The 21,323-nt window shown below is 37.0% G+C and overlaps 2 protein-coding genes across 4 annotated transcripts in view; both read left to right on the forward strand.

Moving 5' to 3' along the window:
• PRKAR2B (protein kinase cAMP-dependent type II regulatory subunit beta) overlaps positions 1–7,908 on the forward strand; it is an 86,348-nt gene extending 78,440 nt beyond the window's left edge. Inside the window, exons 8-11 of the mRNA XM_069461849.1 lie at positions 895–969; positions 3,218–3,283; positions 3,419–3,557; positions 5,583–7,908. Of these exons, the coding sequence (XP_069317950.1) occupies positions 895–969; positions 3,218–3,283; positions 3,419–3,557; positions 5,583–5,716 (414 nt within the window). The 3' untranslated portion in view covers positions 5,717–7,908. The remainder of the gene's footprint in view (positions 1–894; positions 970–3,217; positions 3,284–3,418; positions 3,558–5,582) is intronic.
• A 6,921-nt stretch (positions 7,909–14,829) lies between these two features.
• HBP1 (HMG-box transcription factor 1) overlaps positions 14,830–21,323 on the forward strand; it is a 28,656-nt gene continuing 22,162 nt past the window's right edge. Inside the window, exon 1 of one of the 3 annotated variants that reach the window (XM_069462634.1) lies at positions 14,830–14,855. In XM_069462634.1, the coding sequence (XP_069318735.1) occupies positions 14,841–14,855 (15 nt within the window). In that variant the 5' untranslated portion in view covers positions 14,830–14,840. Of the gene's footprint in view, positions 15,014–19,558; positions 19,882–21,323 lie in introns of those variants that run through there. The other 2 variants (XM_069462635.1, XM_069462636.1) reach the window with 2 other exon arrangements.

Here is a 21,323-nt window from a genome sequence, read left to right on the forward strand (position 1 = left end):
CATCCCACTGTAGACATGCTAGCCTCTTGCTGTTCCTCAAACACACCTGGCCCATACCTGCTGCAGACCTTTGTACTTGCCATCTGTCTGGAGTGTCCTCCTACATGGTCCCGTGGCTCCTTCCCTCTTCTCCTTCAGCTCTTAGCCCGGATGTCTGCTCAATGAGACTAGCTGATACGTTTTTATCTTTGAAGGTAGAGACCTGTGAGAGAGAGTAGGTTGTTGTTACCCTAAAAATTCAACTTCACTTCCCATACTTCATTGTTAAATTCAGTATTTTTCTAGATATTTTAGTCTCATATTTGGACCATTTTGAGAGTAATTAAAGAGGGGCATATATATGTACCCACAATGTCTTAGAAAACAGCAGCTGTCAAAATAGTAGTGCCTCTCCTTTCCAGTGCCTCTGTTGGATTGTCAGGTTATGCCTGGTAGAAATTTTGGCCACATTACAGAACGCATGTTAAGCAGCTGATCTTCTCCAGCAGCATGTCTCTTTAATTAAAAATAGGTCAGGGGTTGGAAATCCAATGCCTTTAGAGCTAGCCAGTTGACACAAAGAAGAAAACCAAGCCAGGAAGGATTTTGGCATTGGAGAACATGTATTCCATCTAAAGAAACAGCTGCTATTCCACCATACTTTGATTGTTATCATGTGGAAATATGGGCTGAGTGTTGGTGAGTCTTCTGAGTTTTCAAGAGAAGCTGAAAATTCAAATTTTTATAAAAAATTTATTTTAAAGTGCTAGAAGTTAATTAGTATAACAAACACACATGCAGTCTACACACTGCTTATTTTATTTGGCCTATAGGAAACCAGGTTTTAACCTCTAAAGTAGATAAGATTATGCAATGAATCGGCTTCTATTTAATATTCTTTTTTTTTCTTTGTAGGTTTCTGAACGCCTGAAAGTAGTAGATGTGATAGGCACCAAAGTATACAACGATGGAGAACAAATCATTGCTCAGGTATAACATTTTTAAATGTAATACAGTTTAGGGTTATATTCCAAAAGGTTTTTATACACTATAAATCTTGATAAACTTTTCATAGGTTTCTATAAATAGTATACAGTGATGGGTTAAATGAATATTACTTCTAGCAAATGACCTGTTAAAATGGTTTAATCTATAGCCATTAAGCTATTTGAATATTTTTGTTTATATAATTACCTCTTAATGAATATGTATTAAACCATTCAATAGTTTTCAACATAATTTTATATTTGAATGTGACATGAAATTCACATCTATATAAAGAGTAATATGCCATTTATAAAAGGAAAAACCAAATGAGTGTTCCATGAGATTAATGAGGACCTAGAAGATAACGTTGGAAGATATAGTTTAGAATGATCAGTTCATGATGAAACCTCCTAAGGCTGCTCCCTGATAAAATTCACCAAGAAGGGAACACACTGCACCATAAACTATATTGGTTTCCAGGCACTAAATGTGGGCCAACATGTTACTTAACTCCTAATGCTTTTCTGAGATCCCCGTTGGAACCAATAATGTTACATACCATAGAATGAGGTCTGCCAAAAAGTGGAATTTGTGAAGACAGTTGGAGTTCACAGGTAAAGCACGCAGATGATAGTACCCTGTTTCCTAGTTACATTTTTGAAGCATTGAGCAAATGATTTAAATGGATATTTAATAGATTCTATAATTTTTGTATCACAGCATTATACTTTATTGTGCTCTTTATCTGAAATATTGTTTATATGTGAAACAAGATTGAAGGCCTATGAGACTGAGGAAAAGATAATTGTTTTAGAAGGCAAATAAACAAATAAATCTCTCAATTACCACCCCCCATAGATAGATAATTAGAGCAGCCAGGGATTGAGAAGTGGTGAAGTCAAACAAGGCTAAGGTTCTGCTATATAAATTGGTAAACAATAAAGTATAGAGCATGTTTTAAATGATTTTTTAAGGTTTTATTTTGAAATAATTATAGAGTCACAGGAAGTTGCAAAAATAGTACTGGAAGTCCCATGTACTTTTCACCCAGTTGCTTTCAATGCATCTTGCATCACTATTGTACAATATCGAAACTAGGAAATTGATGTCGGCACAATCCATAGACTTTATTCAGATTTCACCAGTTTTACAAACACTTAGAGCATGCTTTGAGATCAAACAAGCAAAACATAACACAGCAGCTAATAGATCTATTATGATTCAAAACACTTAAAAATTTAACTTGAAGCTCTCATGAAAACCTGAGAGGAAATATGCTATACCTAAAAATACTTTTACATATTAGTTTTCTTGTAAGCACTTATAAACGTACATGTCTGTGCTATATATTATACAAATCTAAATTCAACATTTTTGTGATGTAATGTGATACTAATTTTTTTGTAAAATCAACCACAGAATCAAATAAAAAAATAAACAAAAAAAAAATCTTTTTGAATTTGTACTAAAAAGTTTAAGTTTCTCTAGAATCACTTTGAGAAGCTCAGAAGAGTCAGTGTCTGTGTTATGATCTTCCATGTTGTAGTGTTTAATTCAGAAGGCATCCTTTGAAATCACGGCAGAGTTTGTTTGAAAACAACAACGAGAAAAAATGGGCATGGGTTAGAAATGACAACCCTTTTCTTATAGTAGTCTTTTCAGAGGCTTGAGATGGATTATCACTAGACTGGCATTTCAGAGTTTGGTCCTTAACTACTTGTAGTAAAAATTAAGGCCCACATCTGCTTTCTACTGCATCTGGGTGCTTTCTGCTCTTTGCCAGTCAGTGGTTTATCTTGGCTCACCACGCCAATAGCTGGTTATGTCAGGAGGACACAGGTGCACATGTTAGCACTTCCTGAGGAGCACAGCGTCAGCAGACATACTCCTGCCGGCTGCGGGGACGCTGCTGGGATACACAGCAGTGTTGCCGTTTCTTACCGTGTATGCTGTTATCCTGAGTGAATTTCTCACCCCCATGTTATTTGCCACATTTTCTTGGCTTTTAGAAGAAATGCTGTGGTGGAGAGTGTATTTCAAATACTTTTACAGATGAAACCATTACTATATAATTGTCAATCGTAACCTCTCAGTTTATAAGTTGAGATAGCCTGTTCCTGAGGGATTTCACTTTTCGGGCAAATATCTGTACGGTGGGGTTGGACTGATTTCAGGGGTATGATGGGCAACAGGTTTGTTATCAGATACGTTTGCATTCTCACCCTCTATTTTTGTTGTTTTATTCTAATAGGGAGATTTGGCTGATTCTTTTTTCATTGTAGAATCTGGAGAAGTGAAGATTACTATGAAAAGAAAGGTAAGCATTCTTAAGTTCTAAAAAACCCTATAATATTAAGGAACATAATAGATTTTCGATGTTTACATTACGCTAAAGTTAACTTTTGCTTTTCATAAGCTGAGGAAAATTTAATATTTTCAATTGCCTTGTCAGGGTATATCAGAAGTGGAAGAGAATGGTGCAGTAGAAATTGCTCGATGTTCGCGGGGACAGTACTTTGGAGAGCTTGCCCTGGTAACTAACAAACCTCGAGCAGCTTCTGCACATGCCATTGGGACCGTCAAATGTTTAGGTAGGGATCGTAACAATGCACATGCTTCCTCTGGTTGAAATTGTTATGTCTGCATTTTATGCGTTCATGTTGTACAGATGATTTTACTGGGTTCATAAGTGTTGTGGTCCCCACGCAACAAGGTTAGAACTCATTGCATTATAAAACCAACTTGTGTAAGCCATTGTTTTCTTTCAAAATTTTTACAAACAAATATATTTTGTTCTTTTGTATACATATGACATCTTATTTTATTCATGAAAATAAGAATTCCAAGTACCAAGTTTTTATATCTAATCTGTCTAATGAACATGTGCCATGTTCCTCAAAAGAGAAGGCTAAAATACTCATTTTATAAAGTTCATTATTAAGATCTGCGGGGAAGGTTAGAACGTCTGTGAGAATCCTTACTCATCTCAGCAGCAGAACACAAAGGTTCAGGTTTGTCAAGGCACAATCGTATGTTCTTTGCTGTTCAGCTGTTTATTACTTTCTTCTACCAGAGTAGCTTGGCAGAAATGCCATCTTCAGCAAAGACATCTATATGTATCTGAGATTTTATATCTGAGAAATCACTTGCATTAACAACGAAAATTATAATTCAGGAGATAGCAATTTGGATATTTTAAGAAAATTGATCCCATAGTAATTAGCCTCTCTGTGCTCTTTATCCACAACTTAATAGGGTAAACTTAATTTCAGTGTTTTTGCAGGGATCTTCAGAATTAATTTCTTAGAGAAGTCACTTTTTAAAAGGTTTTAAACAAGTATAATATGAACCAACTGTTATACTTGAATTTCAAGAGAAGACAATTAGAAACTGACAGGTAGTTTCCCTGAGTGGAGCCATTAGTAAGAGTAAAGGTGATGTGAGTGAAATTCTTTTAATCTTTTTCTATAATGATTATATTCACAGTAAAGAAAATCTGAGAAATACAGAAAATGTAGGAAAAATAAGAGTCACTCACACCACGACCACCACCACCGCTCAGTGACTCCCACTATTATAATTACTTCTTGTCTTTTTTTTTATTTACATGGGTTTTCTTTGTTAAACAATTTTGAAATCAGCTTTTGAAATTCATTGTAGCTTCGGAATTTGCTTATTTTCTTATCAAATTTTAACACTATTAGGTAAATATACACATGATAAATTATTTAGTCATTCTGCACTGGTAAATATTTGAGGGTTTTGGCTCTAATTTTGGGGGGGGAACATTTTTTTTGTACATAGAAGGCTTTTCTATATATAAAATTTTTCCTTAGCAGTGGTTTTCAGAAGCATTTAAAAAAAAAATGACTTTTGGTATATATTGCCAGGTCACTTTTATTTGTACCTGTTTACATGCTTCTAGCAAGAATGTCCATTCACCCTATTCTTGTAAACATTGCCTTTTTTACCTTTGCAAATTTGAAAGGCAAAAAGTTGTATTTTAATTTGTATTTTTATGGTAGAGAATATCATATTTTCAATCTGTGTATTTATTATAAATTCAGTTTTAAAAATGCATGAGACAGGCAAGCAAAGTGCTATAAGCAAGTACTTATGGAAGTTGACAAAAGCATTATGTTGGCTGCCATTTTGAATTGCACAGATAATAGTATAAAAGAGTAAAAATCATAAAAGGTAACATTTGGCCTTCACACATGGCATTGTAAACCCTGAGAAGGGAAGACAGGATAGAAAACTCCTTTGCCACCTTTGAGGAGTTCGTATTACTAAGATGGAGACATCAGAATTTACTTTTAAATATTCCAAGGCCTTTCTGTGATAATCCCTCATTCTTATCTCAACTTAGACCAGGAACCTCCCACCAACTTATCATTGCCCATCTTATAGCAGAAGGTGTGGCCCTGGAAGGCCCCGGCTGCTTCCATTTTAAAGTCGAATATTTTTGTCTTTATGCTTTTTCTTGTATTTTTGCAATATGTATCTAAAAATACCATTGCATTGTTGAAATATATGGAAGGGGTATCCTAAATGATTTAGAAACTCTGAAGATTTGCAAAGAACATTATTTTTCTTTTATTCCTCCTTTTTCTTAGCCATGGATGTGCAAGCATTTGAAAGGCTTTTGGGACCTTGCATGGAAATTATGAAAAGGAATATCGCCACCTATGAAGAACAATTAGTTGCCCTGTTTGGAACAAACATGGATATTGTTGAACCCACTGCATGAAGCAAAAGTATGGAACGAGAAGACCTATAGTGACAAAATTACACAGTAGTGGTTAGTCCACTGAGAATGTGTTTGTGTAGATGCCAAGCATTTTCTGTGATTTCAGATTTTTTCCTTTTTTTACATTTACAATGTATCAATAAACAGTAGTGATTTAATAGTCAATAGGCTTTAACATCACTTTCTAAAGAGTAGTTCATAAAAATGTCAACATACTGATAAAATGACTTTCTACTCCATAAAATTATTTGACTGAAAGGTTTATTCAGATGATTGTAATATATTGAAAGTATCTGTGTTTAAGAAGATAATTAAAGGATGTTATCATAGGCTGTATGTGTTTGACTTACTCAGATTGATATATTAGTGACTGTCCCCATGTAAGAGGGCACTTGGCAATGAATCATGCTACACAGCATGGCATCACATTCTTTTTATAACTCATTATACATAGTAAAATTTTAATCATTTTTGTTTTAAAGTTTTTCTGGCTTGATAAGTTAGGTACTGGCCTTGGTCTGTTGGTGAAATGGTATAAAACATCATATGCAATTTTAAAACTTTTTATATTTTTGCAATAAAATACATTTGACATCTTTGGTATAATGTCAGTAACCTACATATTCCAATGGTTTTAAAGACAGGCAATTTAGTCATGATGATGATAGGGAAAAAGAGTCTTTTAGATAAGAAATCATTAATGCATTTTTTTCTCATCAAGCATATACCTGCTTTCATTTTTCATTTTGCAGTTCTCTATATTCTTTATTTTTAAACATTTGATCTTGATATTTAATGTTACAGAGTTTTTTAAAAAGCTGTTTAAACTTGTTAAATCTGACATTTTTTTGTCTTCTTAGCCTAAGATCTTATAAATACTTAAAAAAATCCCTCTTTTGGGGATCCTTATCAGCAGGCCCCCGGGGTACTTCTTTGTTCTTCTTGAGGCCTGCAGACCAAGAACAGTCCTTTGCAGACGTCTGTCTGCTCCCATGGGTTTCTGTTCTTCTTGTAATGGTTGCCAACCCGCAATGTGATTGATCAGCAGGCAGTGAGGTTTATTTTCTGTTTTTGTCTCTTTTATTCTTAAAAACTTCCTCTAAGGTGGTAGAAATAAATTTTTACAAGCCAAACCAAAAAAGATGAAAGGAATTTCTGCCCATACTACATTGACTGTTTGTAGACTCATAGCTAAAAGTACAGAATGAACACAAACTTACTATGCTTAGTACACTGCCACATAAGATGAATTTAATTATATTGAACCAAAGCAATATACTCTTATGTGATTTCTAGGCCCCATGACCCAGTGTCTGGAGACATTAATTCTAACCAGTTGTTTGCTTTTAAATGAATAATTTCATTTTGGGAAACATGTTTAAAAAGAATATATACATACATGGGTGAAATTATTTTGTGTTTAGTCTTATTAGAGAATGTTTATGGTCCCGCTTGTATATGAAAATGTTAGAATGTTAATTGGATAATGTATATATAAGAAGTTAAAAAAAAGTATGTAAAGTATAAATTCAGCCACCTTTTAGAATACTGTTTAACATTTTTGCAAAACCTTGTTAGGAAAAGAGAACTCTACATGAAGATGACTTTTCTATTTCAGATTTTATTTTAAAAGCCATGTCTGTTAAATAAGAAAAAAACACAAAAGCATCCCAAATTCCTGGTTCATCATTCTGTATTCTTACTCACTTTTTCAAGTTATCTATTTTGTTGCATAAGCTGATTGTTAACTGTTCATGGAACAGCAAACAAATGCCTGTTTAATAAAGAACTCTGACCAAGGCTATAAATGCCAGTTACATTATTTTCGGTATTGTTGGTTATATTTAAATTTTCCTTATAATAAAGCACACCTTTATAATAAAATATATGAATTATTGTTTTTAATACTTTTTTGCTTATTTCTTTAATATGATTTGCGTAGTGCATAATGCATTGAAAAGCATGATAGAGATGTGACGTGTGGAAGCTAACCCCCAGGGCATAACGTAATAAGAAAGTACGGTTCTGTGTAACAGTAGGTTTGTTTTAAAAATTTTTAAGTATTGGCCATGTATGAGAGAAATAATTGTAGTATGTTACAGGTCAATTTAGCCATTTATAATAACCAAATAAATCTGGCTAATTAGGGAATTTATGTGTAAACTTACCTAATTAAAACAGCTCAAGTTTGACTTGTGGATGTCATTATTTAATCACAAACCAAGAGTTCTCTGTTGATATTTCATTCAAGGATGGAGCCTCTTAATACATTATATGTGGTCAAGGAAAGGGTTAGGAATTCTTCCCAGAGAAGAAAGGTGCTTCCTCTTGTTTTATATAAAGAGGTATATATATATGTCTTTCTTGCATATCAATATGAACTAGGGCCTAGAGCATTTATTTTTATGTATATACCTGTGACACAACTTGGGTCAATGCATTTAGGTAACTGTCACAACCTCTGGCTAGCAGGCTGTTTTAAAGTGAAACAGGGCATAAAGCAAGGGACTTTGGATTTTATTGAAAAGTATAAGATTAAAAAAAGTGCTGTGTTCTTTTCCAAAGAATTTTTAAAATTATTGACACAATTTTTCCTAACTTTGTAATGAAATGTTACAACAAGGATTAGATGACCTTTGGCATTCTTAAAGAAAATCAATAATGTGTAAACATAGAGGAGTAAGTAATACATCTGGCTTAAGCCAAGGCTTTGTTAAATTGCTGAAGAGGGGATTCTAATACCTAAATAAAATGCTAATACCCAAGGGAGAAATAGAGTTAGAAAGAATGCTGGCTTCTAAAATTAAAAGTAGTATGAGGTACAGCCTGATGTTGAATATCACAGAGTTTTGACAAAAAGGAAAAAATTGGAAAAAGAGTTGAGACAACCTTACCTGTTCCAGAATACTTTTAAAGGCAGCAAAACCGGTTAAGCAACTGAAACTATATATTAATATTTGTTCATCTTCACATTGTACTTATAAGTACAATGAATTATGGAAACATAAACAGTAAAGTACACCAGTTATCTGCAGAGGACTTGTGTGCTCCACAATAATTATGAGAGCTTAAATCACTACAATTTGTATACCAAAGGACAGTGACTTCATCAAAGTCATTTACTTTGCCAGTTGATGGCAGAACTGACAACGAATTGAGATCTCTTGGATTCCTTGTTCAATTTTTGGCCTCATATATTTTTCAAGTAATGTTGTTGAGCCCAGTATACAGAGAAATTTGTATGAAGTTTCCCCTGCAGAGAGTAAGACTATTCTGAGAGGGAAATTTTATTTGACCAACAGATACGGGTCTTTTGTTACATTTTTGTGCCCTAAATCTACAAATCTAAAATTGCCTAGTAAATGCTAAAGAAACACATATCATTTATATATGCCAAGATATGGTGATGTATGATATGGAAGTATTGTCTACACATAAAAATGCAACGCCGATGCCACCTGTCAGGGAGTTGGTTTTCTTCACCTTGATTTACCTATAACCTGAGTCTTGCCATTTTCTCAAACTACTGAAAAATATATGTACATGAAACAATATTTTGTTAGCACCTATTGTAACTGATTCATTATAGCATGTAAATGCATTTTTTAATCTCACTTAGAACAACAGAAAAGAACTGTTTTCAGGCAGAAGGGAAACTTTAAATGTGAGGTGGAAACAGATCTGAAATGACAAAAGCAGCCTTGGCTCTTGACTGTAACAACCCAGATGCACAACCCTAAATATCTTCTATTTAACTTGAAAAAAAAGTTTATGCAGTAGAACTCTTGAATGAGTTCATGAGCAGGAAAAACAGCAAGTCAAAATCTTGGATAAAGCTGTGTCTAACTGCTGGTTTTCCATCTTGGTCCTAATTGGAAACTTACCTACATCCTGCTGAGGAACAAGAGAATGAACTGTGTATCCCTGCAACTTCACTGCCTGTCTTAGGCCAAAGGCCCACATTTAATACAAGTGTGCTTCTCTTTACATAATGAATATATTCTTGAAATGTATACACATACTATTTTTAAAAAGCCAAATATTTTATTTTAGGAAAGACATCTTGGCGAATCTTTTTTTCTCTCAAATTGCTCTTTAAAGCTGAACTTAAAAATTAAATAAATGTCCTTGACATTTTTATTACTATAGTATATTGTATGCTATATAACTGGAAGGAGTTGAAGTGTATTAATTAGATATTTTGTTTGCTTTTGAGTGATTGGCTTTGTGAGGGAGACAAAGATGAATGATGGTGCTCATCATATAACATAGCTAGAAAATGAGACCTGTTCTCAAATAAGAGGAATGACCACATAGAGGAAGTGACTCTAAAAGTGCATGGAAGCTATTTAACAAAGGCAATGTTGAAAACAGCATATGGCATATAGCACTGTAGTACAGTGTATGTAAGAAAATTCATGCTGTTCATTTCCCCCTAACTTTTCATTCATTTATTCAGCAAGAATGTATTTATCGATTATTATGGACCAGACAAAAAGATTCATAAGATACGGTGACTAATAAGCAAGAAGGAGAGGATGTAAATGTGGGGGAGGCAAATATAAGCAAAAATATTAAGTTTAGCACAGTGTGATAAAAGTTATGCACATACTATTCCTATAATTTTAAGTGCTCTTTATTAGACTTAATTGTCCTTCAAGTGAGGTACTTTAGCAACTAAAAGAAAATGCATAGAGAGAGAAGAGCCCAGGACACTAAATAGACAAGAGTGGAAAATAGTAGTTTTTTATTTTCTAGTAGTTTTCTAGGAGTTCATGTTAAACAGTTCAGATAACAGGAATTATTCTAGAAAACTTCTAGTGTGAAAGACCTGAAAACAGTCATTTGAACCTAATTTTATAAATTGGAAGTGAGATGAAGTAGAATTATTTGTTGCCTTCTCTACTCACGTTTTCATTTATACCAAATTGGACAACTTGACAAAAACTTTTTGACAACTGACACCAAAAAAGGGTCATCCGCTCTATGTCCTGTGGACACCCAAGTTTATTTCTCTAGACTTGGATCTCCAAAACTCTAGATGAATATATTCAGCTGCCTACAGGACCCAGGTACTTGAATTTCTTGCCTGCACAGCATGCTCATCAGCTAAGGTTGAACCTGTTCTTTTCCCCTCCTCCCAAGTCCCCTGATCTGTTCTTTCCAACATGCCCTATGTCAGTCGATAACATCAACATACCTCCCAGCACACCGCAATTACCCAAGCCAGCAACCCAACAGTCATGCTTGATTCTTCTCTCTTCGGCTGAGTCTTTTTCCTAATGGTTATAGTGTTAAGACACTAACATATCAGCCACGGAAGAAAGGTCTTGTTTTCTGGCCATCTGACCATAATCTAAACTTTTAGTTGCATCAAGAATTACAAGAACAAGACCACATTATACTTCTAAAATGGGACTCACTAGCTCCCAGGGATTTCATTACAACTTGAGTTTATCTGAGTACTTTGAACTAAGTTAATTGTACAATTAACTCATTTTAAAGTAAAGTAAGATATGTGGAAGGATATTTGTGAGTGTTTAACCAAGAAAGATACCTGAAAAGTTTGGGGACTTACTATTTTGCACCATATACATGTGGTCCATTTTCTAATGTTAGGACTTGTTTGTGTGGTTTCATTTGTTTACCTTTTGACAATTATAAAGGTGATATTCTCAATATTTAGGCAACAACATATACTATTTCTTAGTCCAGCAATACAGTCATTAGTGTGCCAGATACGGTGGAATCAAGGGAAATTGTTTAATTTCATCTCTAAATAGGATTTATCTAGGTTTTTTTTGTTATCTCTAACAAATTAGAATTTGATGTTTCTTTAAGATAACATAAGTAATTATATAAACTACTGAAAAGACATTTTAATTTAATTTCTTGACATATTTTGGTATAGATTTTATGTGTGTATATAGGTGTATAGATACTGTGTCTGTACTAACCAAGAGAAGGTGTTAAAGAAACTGATTTTCTAATGTCAGTTTTATCATGTAAACATTTGTAGGACAGACAAAAATTCTGTAATTATATCTGTTTTAGTCCAAGAGTATAATTTACATATGTAAAAGTTTCCAAGATCTTACTAATTTTATACTTTGATCTTTGTTCTGTCTGGCAAATAAGTTGGCTGGTTTTTGTTGGTGACTCAGTTAATGATGATGTTCCTGTTAAATACAAATAAAGTAGTAAGGTGGTAATTTAGCTTCCCAGGGAAGCCAGAAGACAGGACTAATTATCCACTTAAAAGTGTAGAGAATTATAACACTAGTAATTTAATCAGTTGTGACTAAACTATCTGAATTTTAACTCATATTTAAAGACTTGGACAAAAAATGAGATAAAGCATGCAAAACATGTTTTATATCTTTGTATTCTTGTCAATTAGCACAATGGTCAAAAAAACAAAACTAAATGTTTTTGAGTGACTGGAAAAGGCTTTACAGTGTTATTAAAGGATAAATTATTATTTATAATGTACAATATCTGGGTCTGAAGTTGAATTTATTTTTCCCATTCTGGTGTCCACTAGTAAAAAATATCGCCACTAAGGCTTTTGGTAATAACTTTCAAATAGTTTAACTTTTTAAAAATAAGTTCGAGCCGAAAGCAGATCTCACAGTTTGTGTATTGAAGAGTGGTAAAACAGCGTCTCAAACTCTTGAGAGCTCATTTTTTTTTGAGAGAAAAGCTTTTTAGTTTCCTAGGAGTTAGACATAAATATCTCAGATCTTAATTTTAAATGATTAGGAAAACTCCAATGATTTGTTTTTCTTTTTGTGAAGAAATTAAATGTTGGAGTTTATATATTCAATTCTGGGACACAATGACCCTCCAATGTAAAAAATAAATAAAAGAAAAAAAATAAACAAGCATACACAAAGTAGCAGAAACAGACATTCTGTTTGAGTCACTTATTAACCACTGACAAATGATAAATTCAAATCCTGTCCTTATTCCTCAGGGAAAAAAAATTAAGCACTTTGTTGCCCCCCCCCCCGAATTATTTTAAGAAAAAATAAAGTGTTTTATTACTATTTGTGAAACACAGGAAGTAAATCTTTGATCACGTGGTAGGGAAGACTATAAATAATTTCACTTCAAGGATTCAAATGGGGAACCCCTAAAGGAATTTTTAAACTTGTTTCAACATATGGGAGGTTGTTTGGGATTTCTTGATTTGTTATGTGGCTTTCAGGTATATTTAAAAATTCAAGAAATGTAGGAGGTTTTAAAGAAATAACTAGCTATGATTTCAGGTTTTTACCAAAAGTTTGCTTTTATGGATTTCTTACTAATGTAGGTTTTCCTCCTCTTAATTTTAAGCATACATTTAGTAATCTTGAGATATAAAACCTAAAGCATACCTTTAAATGATTAAACACTAAAGGTTCAAAGGAAAAAAGGCTTAATGACGCCCACCCGACTCTGATGGGCAGCCATGTTTAAAGTGAAGGTAACTATAAAGCAGAGAAGCCTTCATTCTCCTTTGGTGAGTCAGAGCATTAGCATTGATAACTTAAGGAGGAACCCCTAGTGGAAACGAAGTGTAAAGACAGTTTTCTTCCTTTCATCTATGCAAAGCTGTCTGGAGGGGGAAAATGGTTAACAAAATTCACCAGTGAAATTTACAGATAATGATTCACTAAGTAAATCAGTTTAGGTCATACATTATATCCCTCTGTATTACGTTAACCAACTAGCAAAGTAGTCAATATGGAAAATCGCTTTGACTTGCCTCAATTTTAAAGTAATCGTCCTTCCCGTCTTCCCTCCCCCCAAGCTTTGTAAATTCTCTAGACGTTGAGCTGCTCTCTCATAGTCCATCCCCAAGCCCCACAGTCCGAAGCACTAAGCTGGTGTTCAACAAAGCTTGGGTAAACTGAATAGAGTTGACAAAGAAATCTCAATTTGCTGTACTGCGGTGGTGAGGCAAGGCACACGATAAAGGAATTCTCGGTCTTCCCACTGCGGGTGGAGCCTGTAACTATCAACCCCTACATGTTTTTTTTTTTTTTAATAATCTCCCTTCACTAACTACTTGAACTTTTTGAGTTGTTTCGCAGAAATGGTGGATTTTCTGCAAGACAAAGGAGTTTAGATTCCGAAGGCCCTAGAGCAAGATTTCTGACGCCAAGAATCACCATCCCCCACGACCTGCCCCCACTGCACAAGACCTACTCCAAAGCACTTAGCCCCTTGTTAGTTACACCATGACCTGCCGCAAGGAACGTGGCCCCTCATTTATAAGCCCATGCACTCTCCCGACAAGACATCATGTTGAAAATTCCTTTCTTCCTTGCTAATTCACCTTGTCTCAATAATTGGATCTGTGCCACGAGTAACGACATAGATCGCAACCCCCTTGCGGTTTCGGCAACAAGCCTAGCATCACTTTCGTCTCCATCGTGCCTGGGACCATGATTTGAGGGTGACCAAGTCCCTTGCAAGCCTGCACTGCTTCCGCTTGTGCGGTCATCTCCTTCCCCTTGAACTAAAACAATACCTTGGCCTCCTGCCAAACTTTGAGCAGCGAGCGACTCTGGCTGTTTATGGCCCGGAATGGGTGCTTCGAGAGCTTTGGGCCGCTCTAAGTGTTAGCAGAGGATCAGAGGAAGAGAAGAGGCCCAAGCTTTAAAACACTCGCTTCCTCCGCCCCCTCCCTTTTGTCCCAGGCACCAAAACAAACGAGCTGATACACGTGTCCCTATGACTCTTGTTTACTATCAAGGCTGCACTGTGAACGTACTGCTGGGATATGTAGTCCAACCGGTTCCTCCGCCTGCAATTTCCCAGAGCTAAGGAGCAAGGCTGAGACTACCAACCCACAATCCATTTCGGGAGCAAAGTTTGGCTCGGGTCCCCGGAGTCTCGGCGCTAGTCCAATCCAAAGCACTTACTCTAATGATTGACGCGCCGTCTTCGCCAGTAAACACAACACAAAAGTCAATACATGCCCGCCCCCTGAGACGGACCATGGCATCACCCAATGGGAATGGGGAAGGACCGAATGGCAGATTCACAAACCAATAAGAGGGCGAAAGAGCTGGGCGGAGGCTCAACCCCCGGGGGGTTAAGGGGAGGGGGAAGACGAAGCTTGAAAGACTTGGTAATGGCGACGGGTTTGGTAAGTAGGAAAGTTTCGGTTGAGGAGTAAGAGTGGCGGCGGGAGCGGTAACGCTCGAGGGGGAGGCCGGCGGCAGTCGGAGAGGGGGTACGCGAGCTGTTGGTGGTGTTGTCGCGGCCAGGGCGGCCCGTGCCTGGGCTGCCGGCACTGCGGGACAGGTTTGTTGTCTTTCAGTTCGGGAAGGGGTGGGGGTGGGGAAGGGAGGGGCAGGAGCCCGGGGGATCGGGCCGCCGGGCGAGCTCGGGTCCGCGTTCCTCCTCCTCGAAGGGCTGCTCTCCAGGTGGGGGCAATTAACCACCGGACTACTGCCTGCGGCGAACCCACGGGACCGGCGCCTCCCTCGAGCTCACCTGGGCTTCGCTGCGGCGGCGGCGGCGCAAGGGGGTCTTGGGGCGCGGGCTGGGAGGAAACAGGACGAGGACAAGGCGCCGGGCCAGGTTGCGCGGTGGGTGGCCGGGCCGGGTGTGGAGATGGGGCGGGCAGGGGCGGGGGAAGGGGCCGACGCGGCGCCGGGGCTGCCCAGGAAAGTTTGACTTAAACTCTCCGCTTGTGGGCGGAGGGTCGGAGGTTGGCGGGGTATGGGGGGCCGGCTGGGGGTGGGGGACCCCTGGTGAGGCACCGCCTCCTTCTGGGTTGAAAGGGGCTCGGGCCGAGCTGGGAAGCTCGCGGAGCCGCTGGGCCCCGGGGCTCATTGTTACGCAGTTCGAATGAATGGGCTCCGAGGCGCCTGCGCGGTGGGGCTGAGCCGAGGGGAAAAACAAGCCCGGAGTCCAGGCTGCGGTCACATGATGGGGGGAAGGGAGGGGAACGCGATGAATGGCGAAAGAGGGTGGGGGATGGACTTGGCGTGAGTCGGGAGGCGCTGCTCTGGGTGACCCAAAGAGGAGGCTTGGCAGGCGATTCCAGTCTCCGCCTTTTAACCTATACTGCTGCTGCGGGCAGATTGAAACAAAACAAAAAAGAATTCCCGGCGAAGTCGACAGCCAGGTTTTTGTAGCTTTAAACGCTATATTCTGTTTAGGGGATTTCACTCTCCGCTCTGCACTTTACAGTCTCTTGGAGTTCATTCTTAGGGGAGTTTTCAGCTAGAGTCGTTTTTAGAAGGAGCATTGACACCAAGGCAATACTCAGGGTTTTTGTGTTTTTTTTTTTTTATTTTTGGCTCGGGGTCTCGTCGGTGCCAGGATGAGAGGAGGGTTAAAAAAAAAAAAAAAAAAAAAAAGGAGTTGTACATTCCGGGAAGCGGTGGAGTCCTACCAACAGCGCCCATGAAGTGCTTTAGATTTATTTCCCTCTAAATAGCAGTAGGATGATTCCTAACAGTGGTTTTGGAATTAAAGTTACCTTTTGAGAATTAGAATAATGTTAACATTTGTAAATACTCTTCTGTTGTTTTACTGTTGACAGTGATCTGAATTTGTAACCTATTTGTACTTTTGGTTTTGGTCGTGGTCTTTTTTTTTTTTTGGTTTGTTTTGGCTATTGCCTTTGCTTTATCTTGCAAAAGAGTGTTGGGGGTCCATGTGTTGATTTCCTTGATTAAACTCAGTTTTTGCTGGGTAGGCAATATTTGACAAAGTTTTAAGGAAATTTGAATTACATTAAGAAGAATTAAATCCGTTCCTTAAGGTTTTTGAGCTGTTTTATATTTTTGTGGAAGCCGTTTAACCATTTTGAAGCAAAATGTTGTTTGTTCTAACGACTAATAAATTATAGAATGGAATTTTGATTTCACTTTCTAGTTTCATTTGATTTAGCTTCACAAACCCAATTACCTTTTCGTTCTGCCTGGAAAAACCTTTCCCCTTTGTTCACTTCTCAAACTCCTAGTTAAAAGGATACTTTCTCCCAGGATTTCCGACAGATGTGTCTTCCCAATTTGAACATGATACTGTCACTTTAAGAGTTGTTTCCTCTACTACGTCTTAACTTCTTTGGATTCTTTCCTCACTAATTCAAGTGCCCAGTGAAGATGGCACTAGGCTTGGACTTAATGAATGAACAAACGGTTGTGCCCTGAAGGTTTTTCAGGGTGAACTGTAAGCTGGCCTTTTGTATATGCTTGAAATGAAAATATCAGTACCCTGCCCCGCCCCCCCCCAAATTATCCCTAAGAAGTTACTGCCATGTAATGAAACAAAGTCAGGTATTTTATGTGTTTTCATTTAAGTATGAAAGTGAATATTTACTTAGAATGGAAAACCAAATCACAACAAATTTAAAAAAATTTAATGCTGACAAATACCTGTTTATCACAAAATTCAGGGAAAAAATGACATCAAAGTATTTTTGTTTATTAACTGCCTGACATTAGTAATAGTCACATTTTTTCATATTTTGATCTGCATTTAATTTGCTTCATGTGGTTTCTACTCATTTTCTATAGAGAATAGAAAAATAATTTTCTAATATAGTTGATTGAATTTTTAAAAGTTATTGATTATAGCTTAGAAAAGCTTTTTTCACAGGTTGTTACAGGTAATGTGAAAATGTTTAGGATTGCAATCAAGTTTAGGAAAAGTTTCTTTCATAATATGAATTTTTAGATGATTTTAAATTTTTTTCATGTGACTCATCTTCACAATTTGAATTGACAATACTCTTAAACAGCTGTACATGGCTGCTTCCATAGTTGTAGTGTGGGTTTCCTTCTGTCTTCATCAGTACAGCGTTTCATGTTGAATGAGCATGAAATTAATGAGAACTTGTATAGATGTGACTGGGCAGTGTCCAGCAAAGGCAAGGATGTGGATGTAATATCTTTCACACCTACAATAATGCTGATACATACTAGTCCCATTTACAAATAAAACTCCGGTATAGAGGTTAATTTGTTCAGGGTCATAGAAGCGGTAAGTGACCAAAACAAACCCACTGTGGAGTTGTGTTTTTTCTTAGCACAGTGGCAAACTAGAGTTTTAGAAAAATTTCTGTGAAATCTTTTGTTTGAAGAAGTATCATTGAAAATACTCTAAAAGAACAGCATTAAGGCCTCACAGATGGTTTTGTTTTTTTTTTTTTTTTTTGAGACAGAGTCTCACTCTGTTGCCCAGGCTAGAGTGAGTGCCGTGGCATCAGCCTAGCTCACAGCAACCTCAAACTCCTGAGCTCAAGCAATCCTCCTGTCTCAGCCTCCTGAGTAGCTGGGACTACAGGCATGCACCACCATGCCCGGCTAATTTTTTCTATATATATTTTTAGCTGTCCATATAATTTCTTTCTATTTTTAGTAGAGATGGGGTCTCGCTCTTGCTCAGGCTGGTCTCGAACTCCTGAGCTCAAACGATCCGCCCACCTCGGCCTCCCAGAGTGCTAGGATTACAGGCGTGAGCCACCACGCCCGGCCCACAGATGGTTTTAATGTAGAAAGTTGCATTTTATATACTAATAGTTTGTCATAAGGAGGCTTGTTTTAACTTGTAATATGTAATTTTAAATACCTCAGTTCCTCCTTTCAGAGATAGAAATTAATTGCAAATTACCTTCTTTTCACCTGCTTTTTCAAAATAATTTGAGCATATAGTCTGGACTGAGTATGGAAGTTCTTCAGGATTAGAGGAGAACATATAGAAGATCTTGCTGTGAAATCCATAATTTCCATGGAAAGGTAGGGAGGGATTCAGAGGAGAATAGACACTTGAAAGCAGGAGTCTAACCTATGTTGTTCTATACCTTTTGTCCTTTTCCCCTTCAGTTCTCCCTTTCAGAAAGAAAATGGTCCTATTTAGTCACCAGAGTCCTGTTTTCTTCATCCGTAATAATACTTTATTCACAGAGCTGTTTTGAGTTTAAAATTAGATGAAGTATGTGGAAATGCTCTATAGGTAGGCATGTCAGTAGGTAGGCCTTTTGTGAAACCTACTTTCTTCCTCCTTCATTGAAAGACTTAACTATATCTAGTCCTTTCTTCCTCTCCTTTCTTAGGATTTTGTGGATATTTGTTTCTAAGAGTTTGAATAACAAAAGCAATAGGGCCTTCCCATAAAATAAAATTTATAATATCGAACATAACATTTCAAAGAACAGCTGGTGGAGAATTTTACTCTTCCCTGTGAGAATCCCTAATTCAGTGAAGAGATTACATGTACAAAGTTAACTAAAATACAAGGCAAGCTGTGTTGAATCCTTCAATACCAAAGCAGTATACAAAAGCATGAATGAACAATAGGGTTAGCTCTACCAGGAGATATTTGAAAGAGGAGCTTGTTTATCAAAATGAGTATGTAATTGGTGTAATGTATGTAGGGGAGTATTACTGAGTAAGGACTTTTCTAGTATTCCTTTACTGTATTAGAGGCCTTGCTTGCTTCCCCCAAAACAGTTTGATGTAGAGAATAAAAAAGACAGAAAACTTAACATTTGTATAAAATTTTGAATTTTGTTTTCAAAATTTAATTCCCCAAATAGCCTTGTGAGGTAAGTAGAGGTACCGTGAGGCTGAGATTAAAGGACCTGTCCCAGTTTACACAGCCAGCAAGAGTGAAACTCAAGTCTGTTGTCTTTGCGTCCAGTTTCTCTTACTGTACAGTAAGTAGTTTTACAGTAGCAAAGCTTCGTTATCTCAAGACCTAACTTTGGATAGCCTTGAGCAATGAGAGGTGCAAACACATCGAAACTTAAGTTCAATAAATATTTGGTCCCTTTTGTTATTTATAGGTGGCTCTGTTTTCAAATTAAAATGATGTTTTTTTCCAACTTCATTTAAGGAGTGTTGTGATGGGATGGTGGTAGATAACTAAGCAAGGTGCTGAAGAAATGATAGAAGTTGCAAGGAGATGTTAGTGTGCTTAAATGGTGAATGTTGGACACTGCAGAATCTGCTGATGGGGAAGAAAAAATCTAGCTGGGAAGAAAAAAATCTAGCTGGGAAGAATGAGGAAACCAAAGAGCTCTGCAGAGGGAGGGGAAAGACAAGACAAACTACAACTGTGCTTCTGTGGACCCCAGGAACAGCACTGTTCATACACAGAGGATAGCTCTGAAGAGAGATATATGTGTAGTGCAACTTCTGAATTTCATAATAAAGGTAAAAAAATGGGAAATTTTTCAAGTTTTAAGATTGCAGCCGGGGTGGTTTAATACCGCTCACATCTGTGAAGCATAGTACTGACGTTCATAAAGATTGTGGGTCAAGATAGGTTAAATTATGTTCTGATGTTGGAAAGATTTCTACAGAAAGAGTTAAAATTTGCTATCAAACTATTAATATTAACTGTTTAAAGAACTCACATAGTATGACTAGTTCCTCTCTCAGAAGTTAATAAATAAGGAATCTACATTGATACTGCCAATTGCCTTTTCTTTTCTGAGAATCTTTGCAAGGGAAGCTGGAGACAGGTGGCTTACATAGACAAATTGGGAATGTGAGTGCTCTCTCTCTTTTTTTAATATAGCCTCCTTACAATATGTTACAGATGTTCCTCATAATCATGTAGTATTTATTTCAGTCTGTATAGACTCAAAGAGAATGTTTTAAAGTATAGTTCTGATCACGTCAGACCTCTGTTCAAAATCCTCAGTGGTTCTCCATTGTCTGATAATTGCTAATAATAATACTAGCCACTACTTTGAAGATTTGCTTTGTTGTTAGGTGCTGTTTTAAGCATTTTACATGATCTTGCTGAGTTTTTATAACAGTCTATGAGGAGGTACATTTATTATTTCCATTTTACAGATAAAACACGGAGATTTTAAGTGAATTGTTCAGGGCATATAGCTATTGTAAGTGGCAAATCTGGTATATAAACTCAAGCAGCCTGATTTAAGATTCCTTACTCTTGTCTCAAGGGAAAAAAAAAATCAGTTTTCCTAAAGTAGAATTGAAGATCTGATCCCAGATTGCCTTTCTGTGTAGTATCCTCACAGCCTCAGGATCGATGACTGTCCTATTTTCTGGTGATACTAGTTTGTACAGTTTTCTGATCTCATCCAGTACTTTGCCAGATACATGAGTTTGCTCATGTGAGCTTGTCTCACTGGGAGACCTGTACTCCTTTTTTTTCTTTTTACCCATTTATAATTAAGCCTTGCTCTGTAGGACTGTGATCATTGGCTTACATCTTTCCACTAAAGCGTAGATTCATTGTGATTCATGATTAATTGTTCATTGTTTGGGTCCAACATTACAATTAGTATAATGCCTTGATATGTATTAAATAAATGATTTTTTTTTTTTTTTTTTTACTAAGTAGGAATTTAGTACATTATTTTTAGTCCAGGGGTTCTCAATACTCTGCACCTGAAAACAAACACACACAAACCAGTTCACAGGGCTGTACCCCAGACCAAATAAATCAGATCCTTTGGGGATAGTGCTTGAGTATCAGTTTCTTTAAAGCATACATGTGATTCTGTGTGCCACAGGGTTGAGTTGAGGATCACTGATTAAGCTAAATTTGCTTAATTCTCCCCCACTCCTCCCAGGGAGAAGGTAGAGACTGAGAAATATGATTTCATACTTGAGAAATA

Source organism: Eulemur rufifrons, chromosome 29, assembly GCF_041146395.1.
Source record: "Eulemur rufifrons isolate Redbay chromosome 29, OSU_ERuf_1, whole genome shotgun sequence".
NCBI classification, from domain to species: domain Eukaryota; kingdom Metazoa; phylum Chordata; class Mammalia; order Primates; family Lemuridae; genus Eulemur; species Eulemur rufifrons.